A 15,405-nucleotide genomic window follows, 5' to 3' on the forward strand; every position below is an offset into this window, starting at 1 on the left:
CCACCATTCGTGGGAAACACAGAGGCAAGTGATCCTCAGACCAGGACGCCAGCTAGATCCTCTGGGTGTGCCTGCCCTGATCTGGCCTCACCAGCCTCTGGCTCGGACCCAGTCCTCCCCGGCCTCGACCACCCTGCCTCCCGCTTCGCACCTATCCTCCACTATACCTTCGCTGTCGCTGTCCAGCCCTGCTACAGACATCCAGCTACGCTTCACCACAGGTGGGTGACACCTTTTTGATAAAAAAAAATTAAAAATTCATGTTTTAGTTGCAGTTTATATAAGTTGCACATGTGCCTGTGTTTGCGTGTCCAGGTTTGGTGTATGATGCTCAGATGCAGAAGCACCAGTGTATATGCGGGGACAACAGCCGCCACCCTGAGCATGCCGGCAGGGTCCAGAGCATCTGGTCCAGACTGCATGAAAGAGGTCTAAGGAGCCAGTGCGAGGTACATTACTCAAGCTGCGCACTATACTGACAAATGCACATTGTATCCAATATGTGTTGTGTATGCAGGGCTGCTATAAACACACTGTATCTGCGTGCGTATTTGCAGCGTATTCGCAGTAGAAAGGCCACCCTGGAGGAGCTGCAGTCAGTCCATTCAGAAAAACATGTGCTTTTGTTCGGCACCAACCCACTCAACCGCCTCAAGCTGGACAACCGCAAGCTCGCTGGTAAGATCGGCGATAATGGATGAAAAACATAACGATAATAGCGTAATAATAACAATATCACGTAGCCACGTCAGTCGGATGACATATGTTATTTCCTACAGGAATCTTATCGCAACAGATTATTGTGGTGTTGCCATGTGGAGGAGTCGGGGTAAGCGCTGCACAAACAAACACGCACGCACACACACGGGCACACGCACACACATGCACCATAGGCCCCTTTAAAACACAAGTCATGTGGGAAACTTTCCATTTATCTAATTGCACTGCTGAACAGCAAACATTACATGGCTGATTATGCCTCATTACACAATTAAGCTAATAATACTACAAATTGCTAATTCTATTGTTTTTGGCTAAAATAACTCCAAAACCTCAGAAATCAAAGGCTGTACAAAGGTGAGATGTGGGAGAAGGAAAAGGGGAAGGAGGAAGGAAAGAGGATACACATAAAGACCACAGCAGATGATTCTTTTAGGGGGGGGACAGAAGAAGAAAACCAACAGAAAATTCAAAGCTATTTACGAAATGTAACAAAGCACAATGAGGGAGGAAAGAACGAAGAGGGTAAACAAGACATTTTTCCTCCTTTGGCAAAGAACAGATAATAATACCCATAATAACTGTTGCTGAAGGGGGTTGGGCGTCAGTTGATAAGAGGGACAGATCTGCCTGGATTTCCGGCCCTTGGCTGCTCTGGTGAAGAGCGGTGATTGGAACAAGATGGCAAAGTCTGTGATAAAAGAAATTCCTCTGATTTCATTGTTCCCTAGCAGTTCAGCAGCATACCACCAGAGACGAGTTAAAAAAAAACAAAAAAAACAAAAACAGAGCAGCATAGAAACACAACATGGTTTACACTGATGTGCAACGAAAGGAAAAAGTTGATTTTTAAATCCAACTTCATTTAATAAATGAAGCCGACTTTTCCACTGACTTTACGTGTGTTTAACCCACAGGTAGATATCGACACGGTCTGGAACGAGCATCACACATCGGCAGCTTCGCGCATCGCTGCTGGATGTGTCACAGACCTGGCACTCAAGGTGGCGCAAGGAGAGCTGAAGGTGGGTCTTTATCCCTTTGATTTCATCTATATTAATAGCGTGCACTCCAAACTGAGTATTTTGACATATCATTATTAAAATGTACATGACTGTACACATTGATGCAATATAAATACTGTAGCTGTATGATGTATGTATTCAAGCTATGATCATCTGTTCAAAATCACTGTATCTCAAAAAGTATAAAAGCCACAGCTTAGATATTTGTATATATAATGTGTTCACCCATAGGCAAATTTGTATATCTCACAAATTGAATGACTAGCAATGGTTAGAAAATGTGCACAAAATGAGAAATTAAACATTTTAATGTCTACTACTACTACTACAAAAAAAGATCAACCGTGTGGTTATGATTCCAGTCCAAGGGTTAAAAGCAAACACCTTATCTATAGCTATACACTTTCGCAACTATTTCTAGAACACGGGTCTTCAACAGGGGGTCTGCGACCCATAGGGGGCCCGTGGAGGTACTGCCGGGAGGTCGCAAAATCTTTGGTTGATTAGACATTTTTTATATATATGTTTTTAATTTTCCCCCACAAATTTACAATTTTTATTCTTTAAATACACATTAACGTGAATCAAACATATTTTAGTAAAGGGATAAATGGAGGCAGAAAACGTAGGCCCCGCCCCTATCGCTGCTGAGCCAATCACGAGGCCGCGTACTACTCCGTCAGGTTCCCCCGCAACTGGCTGAGGTCCTATTCAGTCCCCAGGTGAAATCCCAGACCCACGCTGCTGTGTTTGTGTCAGGTGTGTTTAGATTTATGCACAGTTGGCCTCCCTACTGTAGCACATGTTTGAAATCAAAAAAATATATATTTAAACCTGTGTATTATAGCTTAATAATGAATGCAAAATGATAGTTTAATATAGAACACATATAGTAGGCAGGGGGTCGACACTTAATATCTCACCAGTTTGGGGGTCCTTGGCCTGAAAAATGTTGAAGACTCCTGTTCTAGAAGATCAAAACGCCGCAAAGTCTAAAGTCTGGAAACTTTTTCAAACTGTGATGTTTGAGAATATGATGTTATAAACGCAGCAAGGTGATAAAGTTTTTTTCCACCCTCTTGTCAGAATGGCTTTGCGGTGGTTAGGCCCCCTGGACACCATGCAAACCATTCCTCCCCTCTGTAAGTACAGCAACCTACACACACACACACACTTTACACACACACCAGGAGCCAGGAGGCCTGCAAAGTGTTTCAAAGGATTTATTACAGATCAGCTATACTTCTGAGCAAGAGAGAGGGGGAGAGCCCGCCTGTGTCTCTCTATCTTAATGTATGTGTGTGTGTCTGAGGTTGTGTGATGTGTGCTACCTGCCCGACGCCCGAGGCAAACTACCTCCCCCGCTTAGTTTCTTTTAAGCTTTCAAGACACAAAGCAAAGCACCTCAAAAGAGCTGCCGTGCGCGGGCGGGCGGGCGCACGCGGGCGCACGCGCGCGCGTGTGTGTGTATTTTTGTGCGGTACGTGCGTATTTGTGGATGTGTTTCGGTCTTTGATAGGAGGCATTAGCCAAGTAACCGCATTCAGCTGGGGCCGTTTGTGTGTGTGTGAGTGTGTGTGTGCTCAGCAGTGCTTGTCAGTGCTGGTTATTTATGGGATGATAATGACTTTTCTTGATGAGCAAAGTTTAGACAGCACATAATATATACTCTTCACTGACGCGCGCTCGCAAAAAAACCCGCGCGCGCACTTTACGACACATGCTGACGCCGACACTTCCAGCATTCCTCGATTGTTCCTCATACGTCAACACTTTTTTGCATACCTTTATCGTAGGCAGCGAAAAAAAACTGCCGCGCCGCGGGTTGGGAGTTCATTTCTCCGAAACCGTCTTCTCGAGCGTCCCGCCCAGCCGCCCTCGCTGCCTTTTATGATTAGCTCGGTTTTCAGTTTGTCACAAAATTGTGTCTCGGGAGTGCACGATTTCAGGCTCGGCGTGATGTCCCGATGTGAAAAAGACGGTTTTGTTTGTCAGCCGAGGACAATGAAATACAACGTAAAAAATCAAACATGCTCATTTCTGAAATATTTGCAGTAATTGTTAACGTGGCAGGAGTTGTGACTTGCACATTTGAAGTCGGCGCTGTGACTGTCACGTCCTGGACTGAATAGCCATCACACGAAGCCAGATAACTGTCTAACTAAACTGTGACATGTCTTAGAGGTTCCTAAGGTCCATATGGTGGTTCTGTGATATTAATTTGCTGAAGATGTCCTCATAAACACATGTGGCCGCCACTCTTCCTGTCTCTTTGTCCACAGGGGCTTCTGTTTCTTCAACTCGGTGGCCATCGCTGCCAAGCAGCTCCAACAGAAACTCAACGTCAGCAAGATCCTCATCGTGGACTGGGTAAGGACCCACTGGTTCCCACTCACACGGGAATAAACAAAATGCACAGCTGCGTCGCGGGTACACACAAAGTTCCCAGGTGCAAGAGCAGCCCTGTACAGTAGCACTCCTATACATAATTTAGATACCCTTATCTCTGGTATCCATGTGTGAGCTGAACAATAACAAATCCCTAGAGTGGAGCCAAAGTTACACACAGCCACAAGAACGCACGCCCATACCCATACATGTGGCCGTGTCTGCTCAACATGTGTGTATAGGAGTCGCGCCGCGGCTCTCTTGCATGTTGCCGTATCGAACAGTAATTATTACCTGCTGCACGCCTTGAACGCGTGAATCCTTTTCTCAAACCCTGTCTTCCGATCACTTTCCAGGACGTGCACCACGGCAACGGCACCCAGGAGGCCTTCTACAGCGACCCGAGCGTGCTGTACATCTCCCTGCATCGCTATGACAACGGCAACTTTTTCCCCGGTAGTGGACATCCCAGTGAGGTGTGTGCAAAACAGCCCTCGAAAGCAACGGGCAGACAAACACAGACAGTGTTTGTCTGCCTTTGTTTGCGTCGTCATGGTGACCCTCGGGTATTTGTGCGTCTTTGCCGGTTCATAGATTCTTGTAAATAAATAGCGAGTAAGAGCAACAAATGAGGAGCCCTCAGATGCTTAGATCACGGTTCCTTGTTGCGGAGTGAATTTTGGATATTGATAAGATATTTTCTCTTTACCAATACAAAGTTTATAACAGTGCCACCAATGTTTCACGAAGACAGATACGTTGGCATGGAAATATTTGGTTATTGTGCGATTCCGATGGGACATTAGGGAGCTTAAGAGCCTTGTGTTTCGCATTTACTTGTCAAAACAGGAAGAATAATTGTAACACTGAATCAATGAATAATCTTCATTATATAAATATCCGGTTATAAACTCCGTTTGGTCGTGATGACTGACTTTCAGGATCTAGTCTAGCGCTGCACAAGAAAAAAAACAAAAAAAAAAGAATCGGAGCGGCTGTTTTGGATATGTTATTCAACAAGTGTTCAGGATAAAAATATCTGAGCACGCGGAGCTATCACAATCAGAGCAAATATTAACTGATACGACTGGAACGTGAGCGGTGGACCCCGTAATCTGAGCAGGTTATTATATAAATCAGAACAAAAAAGTTTAATCTCACACTTAATCTTTCTGTTAGTTGTAGCTGCACGACATGCAACGCTGTTATCTGTCCACTGACAAGTTGTTCGAGTTTCCCGATGTGTTTATCCACGGGACTTGCTGTGAGCACGTCTCATTGTGTACTGGAGTTGTGTACTGTTGGTTTACTTCCACACTTTGAGTTTATTTGAGACACTTCAGGGCTTCGAATGTCGAGACTTCCCAACAGGATGTGTACAGTTGAATTGCATGCTTGTGTTTGCGTACAGGAAATTGAGATGCCTATGAATTCTGCCTGTGGTCTTACCAGAAACCAAGTGTGATGACTATCCCCAGTCAGATGAACTGACCCCAACCCACGCTGGCATTCACCGCCCATTCAAAACCCCTACACTCCCCCCCTCCCCTCTTATTCTCCCGTCCTCCCCCACAATAATGAGGATAAAATAGTCAATGTTTTCCCATAAAATCCCCTGATGAGGGACGGTACATAAAACGCTCGGTTGGCTTGGATGTGGCTTTGCCTTAAGTGGCCTCTGAACCTCTGTTGAGCTGTGTGGTAAACCTCTGGAGTCTCGCTGTCCCCCGTGTAGGTATATAACACACCATGGGGTAGTTGTGTGATGTCATAGCCATAACAGAGAGAGCCGAGTACCTCACAGAAACCAGCGAAGGCCTAATCCAGTCCAGCAACTCTTGAAACATGAAAGGGAGAAAGAGGACAGAGAAAGAGGAGTGCAAAAGACTTGGAGCTATAGCAGGAATTGTGTGTGTGTGTGTGTGTGTGTGTGGGTCCGTGTGCACGTGCGCATGCGCGCGGGTACATTACCAGTTGGCAGAGGACAGGAAGCCTCATGTGTTTTTCGTTTGCCCTGCGAACATCCCGTCCACTGAGAGAAGAATGGAGACAGACGCTCTGCGATGCTCATCAGCATTCTTTCTCTTTCAAGCATCCTCTCACACCCATACGCGCGCACACACATACGCACAAAGGAAATTACCATACGCCGTTGCCAAGACCGTGTCAATCAACCTCCTCAAACTCCCCTCAAACTGACACATTGACTGATGGTGAAGGGCTCAGAGAACAGCTAAATGGCTGCTCGCAGGACTACAAAGAGAGACACAGGAATCCTTGAACCTTCTTTCCAAGACCCGGGCCTCAGTTCACTGTCTGCCCCAAATATGTGAGGTCAGAATCGGACGACCTCCATCCCATCTGCCTGGCATTTTAGCATCACATGCCAGTCTCAGTGCGGCTTAAGCAGCCCTCGAAAATCATTTACAACATGCGAACGATTAGTGGCGTTAATAGAGTAGCGCACCGTGTGTGTGTTTTATTTGACATGTCGTATATACCGCTCCGACGCGTCCACGTTCGGATCGCAAAACACACAGATTTGCTGAATTTCTATATAATTTCAGTATATAAATTCGCCAGATGAAAAAATGCTTCCCGGTTTTCGCCGTAGCCTAAAGCTTGGGAACCGTAAACGGGTGTAACTCTGTTGTGGCTCAGAGTGATTTATAAGACCATTTGACAAATTGTATCAAAATCAAAATGGAGAGACAGGGGTGTTGAATTAACAGCCATCCGTCTTTCATTTGGGAATCATAATCACTCCCTGGTGTTGCCCTAAAGAGATGCAGCCACTTTCTCTCAGTTGCTGCAATGCAAAGTTTTGCAACAGCGGCGCAGATTTTGTGAACATTCGACACAAATCTGTCATCCTCGCGCGAGTTTCCCAACTTGCGCTGGGACTCATTAACTTTCTTGACATTCTCAGATGAAGTACCTTTCTTACGCCCTTTCTCTCTCTATATCCAGGTGGGCGCAGATGCGGGTGAGGGCTTCAATGTGAATGTCGGATGGACGGGAGGTCTGAACCCTCCGATGGGCGACGCGGAGTACTTGGCTGCATTCAGGTAAATAACGTACTCAGCTGTTTGAAATCGGAAATGAAACGTCCGAGCTGGTGATTCATCGCGATTTTCATCTGTTTTCCACAAATTAGATATGGTTTCAACCATTTTTTCCCCATTTACAATCTTTATTTTTCAGTTTTGTGCCATTGCAGTGCAGCAACTGGTGCCTTCAAGGTCTAGCCGTAAGCTCGGCATGGACTATATTGCTTGCCAAACACAAAACACACTCATCACCTCCTACTTTATGTCGAGGGTCATATCAGCAGCAATCAGCGTGCAGGGAGCTCAGCCAATCAGCCAATCAGCATCCTCTACGCTCCGTGCACAGATCCCTGATCCACATGCAGTAGGTCCATCGCTCCCAGGTTTCCTGCACAGGTAGAGCCGGAGTGTTTAAACCCCAGTATCGGTGCTACACGTGCTGAATATAAATCTGAAGCCGCTGCTGAGAGTCAGTGCAATTAGCGTGAAACGGAATAAAGCTTTTATGGCATCAGCAATAGCACTTATTACTCGTCGTTGAGCTGAACACAAAACCATACATCAACGTGTTACCCAGACACACCTTTGCTCTCAACACATTTTTCATTTCATTCAAGCTTTTTTTTTCTCTTTTTTTTTTCCCCCCTGAATGAATACAGTTTAGTTTTGCACTCCACTGTAATGAACTCAGAATGTTTCTGTCAGCAACACTGGCTCGCCACCAGATGATTAAACCGTATGTGAGCTCTACATGGTGCTGCATGCAGCAGACTCAGTGGGTGGGCCCCCTCGTCAAAGGAAAGATGCTAATGAGCTAACCCATACTGGTAAAATCCTTAGCCCCAATAGGCAGGCTCGGAAACACTAAGTCCAGTGTTTACTGGAGCCCGGGATGCTAATTAAGAAACAACTGGTCCTTTTCCTGAGAAGGCGTCTGGTTTGGGTATTTTTTCATCCAGTATGAGAAATGGCAAGTGTTTTCATGTGTAAACCTTCCTCAGTTAACCGCAGCATAGTACTGTACTGTATTGTGTTGTGTGTCACCCAAAGAAACCCTGTAAGGAAGGAGTGTCCTGGTGGTCCTGCGCTCAACTCATGTCCAGGATGAGACTGTTGTCGTGGCTCATAATAATCGAGGGACCGTGAATACCTCCGTGATTGGCTCCGGGGAAAACAAAGATGGTTCCCGATTGAATAATCTTCCAGCGCCCTTTCTTTTCTACCGTTTTCTGCGAATTAACTGTCGCGATAACACGCCATACAGTCAAAATTTAATGCATCGTGAATTTGTGTTTATGCAATTAAGTCGTACGTAGCGCGGTGCCAGTTCCGTAATTCAATTTGAATACTCGGTTTAGACGACAGGGTGTTCCAGGCTCCGTGTGTTTCTCTTCGGGATGGAACAGAAAGCTAAGCCAGAGTGCGGTCGACGATGATGCGTGTCTCTGTTTTTGGGTGTGTATTAGTGACAGGGGAAATACTGTGGTCGAGAGCAGCGGTGGGACTCCAGCACAATCAGAAGAGAGCTCAGCTGCGCCGAGATTAAGTGTCATGACGTAGTATGTGTATGTATGGAGGATTACTAAGGTGGTCAGAATTTAAGGTCAGCCTAATCACCGGTAGCGTGGCGCACATGCGACTTCCACTTTCAAAGGAGCAGCACGCGTACGTAGGTAATTTAGCCCGTTTTCGTGCATGTGAACGTACATATTTTCTTATACGTTTCCAAGTGGCTCCTGACGAATGATGAACTATCGAGGAGAGCAAAGGAGAATACAGCAGAGGAGAGAGGAGAAGAAGTGGGGGGTGCATTGTTAGGGAATCCAAAGGCGGCGTAATTAGGCCCAATGGATCCCAGATGGCTGGCTGTCAGTGACGTGAGAAGAGGGACGAGCTCCTAATAGGAACCAGACGCACACAAACGCCTTTGAACTGCCGCTGAGAGAGAGGAGAGAGCGAGAATCAAACGCGGCATGGGCCGTGTGCTCTTGCTAAATAACTGGCAGCGGGAGACAAGAGGAAGTAAGAAGGAGAGCATAGGCGCAGGGAAAGTGATCCCCCCTGAGTAGAGTACACAGTATGTGGACGTCTCAACCCAGACATGCCAAAGGTGTCGATTTTATCTGTTTACATCCCTCACAAAAAACCTTTTCAGTGTTTGCCACCTGTCTGACTTTTTCTTTAATATATATCCTGGAAAGGTTTCCAGAGCCTTTTTTTTTTTTTTTTTTTTTTTCCGACCGCTTCACATTCGAACAGTTGCACACATTCACACCTGGGAGCGGTCCCACCTTCTAGTGCTGGCTGCTTACCAGGAGTGGATCAAGAACAGAGATCAAGCTCTTGGAGCGTTGCCTTTGATAATTTCTCTTTTCATCATTTTCAAACAGAGGGAGTTTACAATTAAGTAAATGTTTGCGGTTAATAATGCAGGAAAAAAAAAAAAAGTCTCACATTGTACAAGTCTTCCAGTGAAAATCAATCACCTCGAGTTTTTATTTTCATGTTGCAGGCTACCAAGAGTCTGTTCGTTACAACAATTAATCTTTTCAGCCTGCTCTGATGTTAATTCAGTCACACCATGACTTCCCTTCTCACTTTATTAAACGATATTCAATCCTCCCAGGTCTCATTTTCTCCCAAATCACGAACACCTGTTGAAAACACGACTTCTTAAACATGCTATCTAATTTCAGGTGGACCGCAGGGACGAGTTAATATGACGGAACGTACAGTATTTGGTTTACAGTTTCCTCTCTTCTCTTCTCATCCTCAGGGCTGTGGTGATGCCCATCGCCCACGAGTTCTCCCCTGATGTGGTGCTGGTGTCGGCTGGCTTCGATGCCGTCGAAGGACATTCGTCGTCGTTGGGAGGTTACAAGGTCACGGCCAAGTGTATGTCTCTCATACCAGCCTCTCGTACACATTAACATACTTATTGTTACCATGGTGGGAAAGTATCAGCCTGAGAGAAACCTGCTGATCATAAAACTTCAATACCAATATGGGTTTTTTAGGGCCGATACCGATTTTTTTTTACAGCAGATTGCTATGGGCGATACACACTGCCGATTTTTCTGATGGCACAATGATAACAAAGTCTCCGTTTAACCAAACACACAAACATTTATTGAACTCAAAGGATATTTAACGCTCTAATGCATAAAAAATACAAAAGAAACAGGTAAAAAGAGTTAGAGCACAAACAGGGGATTCTAGGGTCAGAAAAAATAAAGTAAATTAATAACTTTCTACATTTTCTTATTTCAACTCTTATTTTCGCTGCATGTACCGTGTTAGTGGGGGGGGGGGGGCAATGTATGGGCTGCACGGGTCTGCAGCATCTCCACAGGGCTGCCTGTGGATGCGCCCGTCTGTAAGGCCCGGTTCATAGTCATGTAATGTGCATATGATAAACCTATTAATCATTTTGTTACACAACAGAAGAAGACTATTGGAAGAGGCAGAAAAATTATGCGAGCTTGTACGTTCATTACATGCTTTAGCGCCTCCCACGGTGACGGATTGCAATACACGCAAAGCTTGATCGTTCGCGTTGACTATGAACCGGGCCTACATCTTTCCAGGGAAAAAAAACATAAAAGAAATATATATATATATATGTATCGGCGAACGCTCCCGCATATTGGCCGATACCAGTTTTACCAGATATTTGTATCTGTCGATATATCAGTGAATCTCAAATATTCATCTGCTGAGAAATTCTCTGGCTCAATCTTTGCATCTATGTATGATTTCCTCCAGGTTTTGGCTTCCTGACCCGTCAGCTGATGTCACTAGCCGGGGGTCGCGTGGTCCTGGCTCTGGAAGGGGGGCACGACCTCAAAGCCATCTGTGACGCCTCAGAGGCCTGCGTCAGCGCCTTGCTCGGCATGGAGGTGAGCAAAGTGTTTGCGCGCACTACGCGTGTCTTTCGGACGATGCATACGTCCCGTCCTCTAATCACTGACTCTTTGCCGCCCGCTCAGGTGGAGCCTTTGTCCCAGTCTGTGTTGGACCAGAAGCCTTGTGAAAACGCGGTGCTGTCTCTGCAGAGAGTCATCCAGGTTCATGGTGAGAATGCAGTCCGGTCATCAACATCATGTCGTGTATATCAAGTCTTGCACCTCTGTGGAAAATATGTGCAGAAAATCTGTCTGTTGTAATGAGTTGGGTGTACAAAAAAAAAAAATAGACCACCAAGATGTAATCCAGATCATGTTTAAATAGTTGTTCTCAGGTGTGAGCAAATTTGGCACCTCCTGCATTTGATGCTTCAATTGTTCCGTTGCAGATGTTCCCACTGTTTTTTGACTTGCAACGTGGAACTGCACAATATCTCCGCTGCTCCCAGTTGCCTTTACTATCCCACCCTCATTGAGGCTGGTCAGAAGCTGCTCCAACTGACAGCTGAAAGTTACAAACAACTCGAAACGAGACAACGCCATGTACATACTGTACGCGCCTCTCTCCAGTGGTTTTGAGTGAATAAACAGGCCTTCACGCATCAACTACCAGAGATGTTTAAGTTCCCTCCGGTGTCGTTGTATGTTCGTAGTTTTTATTTGAAGACTAGATCAAAGGAATAAGCTGCTGCGATGATCACACCTCCAAGTTCACCAACTGCACACGTGGGAGGATTTTAGGTCAAATCGAATTTTATTCACATTGCCCACAAATCACAACGTCCTCTTCCGTCTAGATCCCCCTTCATCCTCTAATCTGTCTTCATACACTCAATTAGAAGGAGGAAAACCTCTAAAAATCTGTTAAAATCTGTTCCTGCTCTTGGCCTGCCTCTTCATTTTACATCAAAATCTTTTTATTTAGTCTAGTTTGACGATTCCATCAGTTAAAATGAAAAGAATTTTTTTTTTCCCTTTCTGCGTCTAAAAGCCATCCAGCATCCGCTTTTTGTCCCTCTTTCCCGCCGACATCTATTCTCTATCCGCCGAGTTCTCCCCGTCGCTCCTGCTCTCTGACCACCTCTCCTCCTTTACATCCCTGTCTCCCATCCCTCCCTCCAGCCGTCCCACACACAGACAGCCGCGCACACACTCTCGCACACGGCCGCCCTGGCTCCAATTATCTTCAAACACTTCTCTGGCACACGACCTTCGCAACATCCCCTCCTGATTGCACACAAATGTTATCCCAACCAAATTAGATTAATTAAAAATATTTGAATAGCCACAAGAATGTTAAGCCCATAATTTAGGCCCGGGGTGAAATATATGTGAGTTGCGTGCGCAGGCAGAACACACACAAACTCGTAGATGAACACTTTTTAAAAACACTGATTGGTTTTATTTTATTTTATTTTTTTCCTCTGGTGTGCGAGACAAGGCCTGAGAGAATACATTGAACTTGAGTTTATGCTTCTGAAATGATCAATGCGGATATTTAATTCAGACCCGCGGGCTGTTTGTGTCATAGTCAGTGCTTACATTCAGATCAAACATCAGGTAGTGCTTTTCAATAATGCAGCCACTCGCCCTTAAGGAACCATTCAGGATGAAAACAGCAGTGAAATACCAGCGACTGAGGCCATTAATCTTTCTCCATCCTGTTTCCTTCCTCCTCCTTCTATTTTCCATCCCTCGGCTTCCTGCAGGTGAATACTGGCAGAGTGTGAAGGACTCGGCCGCCACGCTGGATCTGTCCTACCTGCAGGCGCAGAGACGGAGACACAGGCGAGACTCGGACAGCGAGGCGGTCAGCGCCATCGCCTCGCTGTCCATGGGATCCCTCGCACCCGACAGGTACGGGGCGGCGTCTTCTTTCGCGCACCGCTGCAGTCACGTGTCCGATTGCATCTAAACGTTTGCATTTCTCTCATCCGTTTAAGGAAACATCCCGATTCTCTCTGAAGGAGGAATCTCCTGACGGTTGCCTTCAGTGAGCGCACACGCAAAGCTGTGCTTTCGGACCATCACTGGAAGCAGAGACACAAAACCTCACAATAACCGCACCTGCATGACTACTGGCTGACCACTCTGATTTCAAACACACACTGAGGAAGAACAGTCATCTGGACCACAGTCATCTTTTCATTCCTGGAGGGGACGTCCTTCACTGGACCAAGAGACAGTTTTCAAAAAAAAAAAAAAAAACTTGACACAAAGCAGATTAATGAAGGATCTCTTGCGGCAACATGACGTAGCATGAACGAACTCACACACCTCACTCACTGACTTTGTGTTTTTGGCACGAGACCACTCTGACGGCCTTCACCTCAGAGGTGGGACCAGGGGTCGCCTCAGCTCGATGGAGTCACAGGTGAAGGGGAGCAGGCGTGTCCTCCGCAGTTTAAACGGGCCCCGCTGGCTGCGATGACGTCAGTCGCCTGCGTGCGACAAAGAATCCAATGAAGGAAGAGATTTTTCCCAATCAACCTTGCACTGAATCGTTCCGCAGCGCAAGCCGGACGAGAAGGACGAGACGCGCGTTGACAATCAAACATCTTGTTTGTTCATGGTTTCGGTTTATTTGAAAACCCCGTTCATTTGATCTGCGACACACATTTTTGTGAATGTCAGCGCGAGATATATTTTATTATTTTTTTTTATTTTTTTTTTCCGCGGGATCCAGTAATCCAGAGTGAAGCTACGATGAAGTCTGAGAGACATGTGTTTCATATTGTTTTGTATGTCCACATATTTTCTTAAACCTTTTTTCTTTCTTGGCCTGTCGGGCGAGCACATGCAGCAAGGCTTTCGAGCGCTGCAGTTATTGTTAATGCTCCCGATATACAGATAAAAAGACGACACGTCAGCCTCTGACAAAGCCATGCATCTTAAATATGTAAGCGTTTGCGTAGTGTAGTTGCGTCCGTGGCACTGGTCACAGCGAAGAGCTAATACCTCTGGTCGCTGGGGCATCGATGGCAGTGAGCCTTAAAAGTTCCCCCGACGCGCATGAACAAGAATCGGCGTCGGGGGAACTCAGAAAGTCAGAAATCACCCATGATGCCTCGGTGCAGTATGACCACTCAAGTCATGATTGTACATGTGGCGATGAAGATCCAAAGACTTTTTTAACGACAATCACACAAAAGTGCACTTAACGCCGCCCTCAGGCGCGAGGGTCAGAATCTGAACTTAAGTGGACCAGTGTTTCTACCTGTGGATGAGCATTCCTGCTGTATTAGTTAAATATACTTTATTTTTTTCTCTTAACAAGGACAGCCTGGCGTGCCCATTGTTCATCATTTATGTAACGCCGCTCTGTTTACTGTCAGCGCCGGGGATGTTTTGCTCCCGGACCAAACAATGGCATTTTAGCAGTGGAGCAATAGTACTGAGACAGTTGAAAATCCACACAGTGCAATTGGACACAGGTTAAGCGCAACCAAAGCATATGAGAACAATGTGCTGTCCCTGGACTGGCACGGCCCGAAGAACTTCAAAGACTTTGTAGGAGTTTGTGAATGTTTCTCTTCTCCATCCAAACAGACGAAAAGCACCGAAAGCACAGGACGGATGCATAAACAGATTCATTCGACTTCTATTTATACATTCGGATGCCGTGCCTTTGAAGTGCTCTTTGCATGACTAACACAGTTATGATGGTGCTAATACAGTATGTTGGCTTTTTTGCGTTTCTTCCTTTATGTCGCGTTTTTGTGTGTGCGCGCGCGCACTTGTGTTTGTGTGTGTGTGTGTGTGTGCTTGCAGCTAAAAAAACCTGTTGGATATTTGCTCATGTAACGAGAATGTGAAAAAAACAAACATTTAAAACAGCGGAGTGTAGCTTTGAAATACTTTAAGAGAAACCTTCCGTGACGTCGACCTGACATACATCGTGTCTTATCTCTTTGTCTTAAATCATGCGAATGATTTATTTTTGCGTTCAAGCGATGAACGCCGTGCCTTCTTAGAGACCAAATTATCAATTGACATATCATGCTGACCAACCTGTGTGAAGGTAGCCTTAAAAGAAACAAAAAAAAAACAAAACTGGAGCTTAACTAAAACTACAGACCAGGTCCAGTTTGATCGTAACTGACTGTCTGATATTGTTTCTGTACAGTGTACATAATAACGTCTTGTTTTATCTGCCTTTTTTTTTCTACTATTTTCCTTTCCAAAAAAAAAAAATAAACCTTAATAAAGGTAAATTATATACATCTGATTGTTCATTTATTTCTGATGACATGTTTGTATATTTTAACAAGCTCAACTTGCGCCCGCTCACATTTGGATGCCAACCGGCGAGGCATC

The 15,405-nt window shown here is 45.5% G+C and overlaps 1 protein-coding gene across 4 annotated transcripts in view; it reads left to right on the forward strand.

The window, feature by feature from the left end:
• Positions 1–15,311, forward strand: part of LOC125006341 (histone deacetylase 7-like) — a 40,043-nt gene extending 24,732 nt beyond the window's left edge. For 3 of the 4 annotated variants that reach the window (XM_047582286.1, XM_047582288.1, XM_047582287.1), the window contains 14 exons: positions 23–221; positions 316–449; positions 558–678; positions 780–829; positions 1,638–1,745; positions 2,832–2,887; positions 4,028–4,115; positions 4,490–4,609; positions 7,104–7,201; positions 9,960–10,078; positions 10,949–11,082; positions 11,173–11,257; positions 12,798–12,945; positions 13,032–15,311. In XM_047582286.1, coding sequence (XP_047438242.1) covers positions 23–221; positions 316–449; positions 558–678; positions 780–829; positions 1,638–1,745; positions 2,832–2,887; positions 4,028–4,115; positions 4,490–4,609; positions 7,104–7,201; positions 9,960–10,078; positions 10,949–11,082; positions 11,173–11,257; positions 12,798–12,945; positions 13,032–13,053 — 1,482 coding nt within the window. In that variant the 3' untranslated portion in view covers positions 13,054–15,311. The other variant, XM_047582289.1, reaches the window with a different exon arrangement.
• The last annotated feature ends 94 nt before the right edge of the window (positions 15,312–15,405 follow it).

The sequence above is a fragment of the Mugil cephalus genome, chromosome 4 (genome assembly GCF_022458985.1).
Source record: "Mugil cephalus isolate CIBA_MC_2020 chromosome 4, CIBA_Mcephalus_1.1, whole genome shotgun sequence".
NCBI classification, from domain to species: domain Eukaryota; kingdom Metazoa; phylum Chordata; class Actinopteri; order Mugiliformes; family Mugilidae; genus Mugil; species Mugil cephalus.